Source organism: Austrofundulus limnaeus, unplaced genomic scaffold (assembly GCF_001266775.1).
Source record: "Austrofundulus limnaeus strain Quisiro unplaced genomic scaffold, Austrofundulus_limnaeus-1.0 Scaffold22, whole genome shotgun sequence".
NCBI classification, from domain to species: Eukaryota; Metazoa; Chordata; class Actinopteri; order Cyprinodontiformes; family Rivulidae; genus Austrofundulus; species Austrofundulus limnaeus.
Window position 1 is genome coordinate 2,832,927 of NW_013952424.1, and position 2,427 is coordinate 2,835,353.

The window sequence follows — 2,427 nt, forward strand, 5'->3', positions numbered from 1 at the left end:
GAAAAACTGTCATCCAATTTATTTCCTTGGCAAAAATGTACAATTTTTATTTAAATAACTTGTCAATTACATTAAAACGCCTAAATAAGGATTATTTAAGAAATGAAAAACTCAAAATAGTCCAGTCAAAGTTATTAGTACACATAAGACACACTAAAAGATGATTAATTGAAAAATCCCTAAGAATTATAGAAATAATGTTTTCACACATATTAACCAATGCAAAATGTTTATTTGAACATAAAGTTAAAACGGTTTACGAACAAGCTGATTTGGCATTTTTGCAAAATTTTACATACATCACAAATAGTCACAAATTGATTATCAGTTTATTTTTTTATATAAATTGCAAGTCAAAGCCATAGACAACTATTGTATGTAGCTATTGATAGCCAACTTTAGTCACTAAAAAAAAGGGGGGGGGGGGTCTTTCCTATTTTCAGAATGTCTGTATACTGTGTATCACAAAAGGTCATGCAGATTACACACGGATATTCTTTCATGTAACATTAATTATCCAACAGAAAAAGACAACTCGACAGAAAGCAAAGCGAATGTGGTTGCATCGTTGACGCAGAAACATTAAAAACAGCTCAAGCTAGAAAGTTCAGATATCTAACCAATGGGTAACAAGATTACATTGTAATATAGAAATCAAGCTGAATGAATATTTTTTTTTAACTAAGGCATACAGTAAAGGGGTGAACTGTCTTATTTTAAAGAAGTTACTTAGTATCATCCTCTGTAGAGCTGTAAACTAATTCCTTCTAAACTGAGCCTTTGGGTTGGGTTTGCCAGCAGACTGGGATGTGGTTCGTTTGGWTTCTGCAGGGATCGCTTCAGACTCTTTAACTAATCCTCAATTTCTGGGGGCGTCACAAAACATTTATATGGATTTCTGGACTGGCAGTGTTGAATCCCAATAATAACAGAACATCGTTTTAAACTTGGATTGTCCAAAATAACTCCTAAGTAAATCTATTTTTCGATTTAAACGATTAAAAAGTAAAATTGTCATTTCATCAAAGCTTTCAACATAGAAACTTCAACCAAAAGGCACCCTTCTACACGTAATAAATGTATATATTACGATATTAATAGTGTCTCATTCTAAACAACACAACTGAGGACAAATTAAATAGTGCAATGATCCTGCATAAAGCAGAGTCCTTCTGCTGCAATAGCTTTTTTTTAATTATTTTTTATTTTTTATTTAATTAAAGAAAACGTGAAAAATATACTTGCTCTTTGGTGCCAGGACCTAAAACTAACTTTACTCCCAACTGCTAAGCTTACTTTTAAATAACGTCAAGTTTTGGTTCTGAAACAGCTTTAAATCAAATTTGCTACCTTTATTTACAATTCCCACAACTTTAAAGAAATCKGACGCAACTTCAGCATTTTTCCCTCTTGCAGCTTTGTATGCAGAACCAAAAGAAAGCAGCAACTTAAAGCATAAAGAAGTTCTGAGCAAACAAAGCGACCTCTCCAGCAATGGATGGATTTTAGCATATTCAGTGAAGCAAAACATAYGTGGTCCCTCAAGGTCTGTGTCAGCTTTTGGTCCAGATTGTGGAGGAGCAAACCTAAGTGCACTTTGAGAACAGAAAGGACACTTTCAAGCCTGTGTGAACGACAAAGTGTGCATGAAAAACKACACAAAGAATATTATAATCATCAGGACGGCCCTCGTTTAAAAACACCACAGAGCTACTCACTTGGCTACATACAATATGCCTACATATGCAAACCTTTAACCRGAGATATATTCAGACTAAATTCTTTAAGTCTCCCTTCAAGTTGTTTCCAGAAAAAAATCCTTCCACTCGTTGGTTTAAGTTCTAGTCTTAGAKCTATACACTTCAGCTGAAAGAAAAACTTTTTTTTTTGTAAATCTGTAGACTTGCTGCAAGCGTTGATAAATCTGTTTCCTGTTTCTCCTCAGCAGAGTGCTCACAGAAGATGTTCCCGACATCAACACTGCGACTCAGGAGTTGTAGTGGTCCTGGCAAAAACAATCAGARTTAAAAATTTAAATAAAATAAACGAGGAGAAAGATGAGCTTTATTAGAAAAGTGCAATTCTGTTTCCCAAAGATGTCGTGTTTTTTTTTTTTTAAACAGACCTGGATTGTGTTAACTACGCCGCTCGCCATGACGGACAGCTTCCCTGCGACCGAGCGCACGCCGTGTTTGAGCTGCGACATGTCGGGAGCGCTGGGCAGGACGCTGCTCAGGCGGTATGAACTTCCTGCTAACGAGACAAGCTGAAATCAGAAACATCTTCAAAACTGGCTGCTGCCAGGAGGAAATTCAAACATTTAAACTTTAGTTTTTTAACAACAAAACCAAATAACTCATTTCTGAATTTAAAGGGATCCCCGATTAGTTGTAACATTAGTCTTAATATGATAAACATACTGTATAC

General features: G+C 35.4%; 1 protein-coding gene across 2 annotated transcripts in view; it reads right to left on the minus strand.

The window, feature by feature from the left end:
• Positions 1–212: 212 nt before the first annotated feature.
• The window catches only part of arfgap3 (ADP-ribosylation factor GTPase activating protein 3), an 8,383-nt gene continuing 6,168 nt past the window's right edge, over positions 213–2,427 (minus strand). The window contains exons 15-16 of one of the 2 annotated variants that reach the window (XM_014004232.1): positions 2,126–2,250; positions 213–2,005 (exon numbers count right to left, since the gene is read on the minus strand). In XM_014004232.1, coding sequence (XP_013859686.1) covers positions 1,988–2,005; positions 2,126–2,250 — 143 coding nt within the window. In that variant the 3' untranslated portion in view covers positions 213–1,987. Of the gene's footprint in view, positions 2,006–2,125; positions 2,254–2,427 lie in introns of both variants that reach the window. The other variant, XM_014004231.1, reaches the window with a different exon arrangement.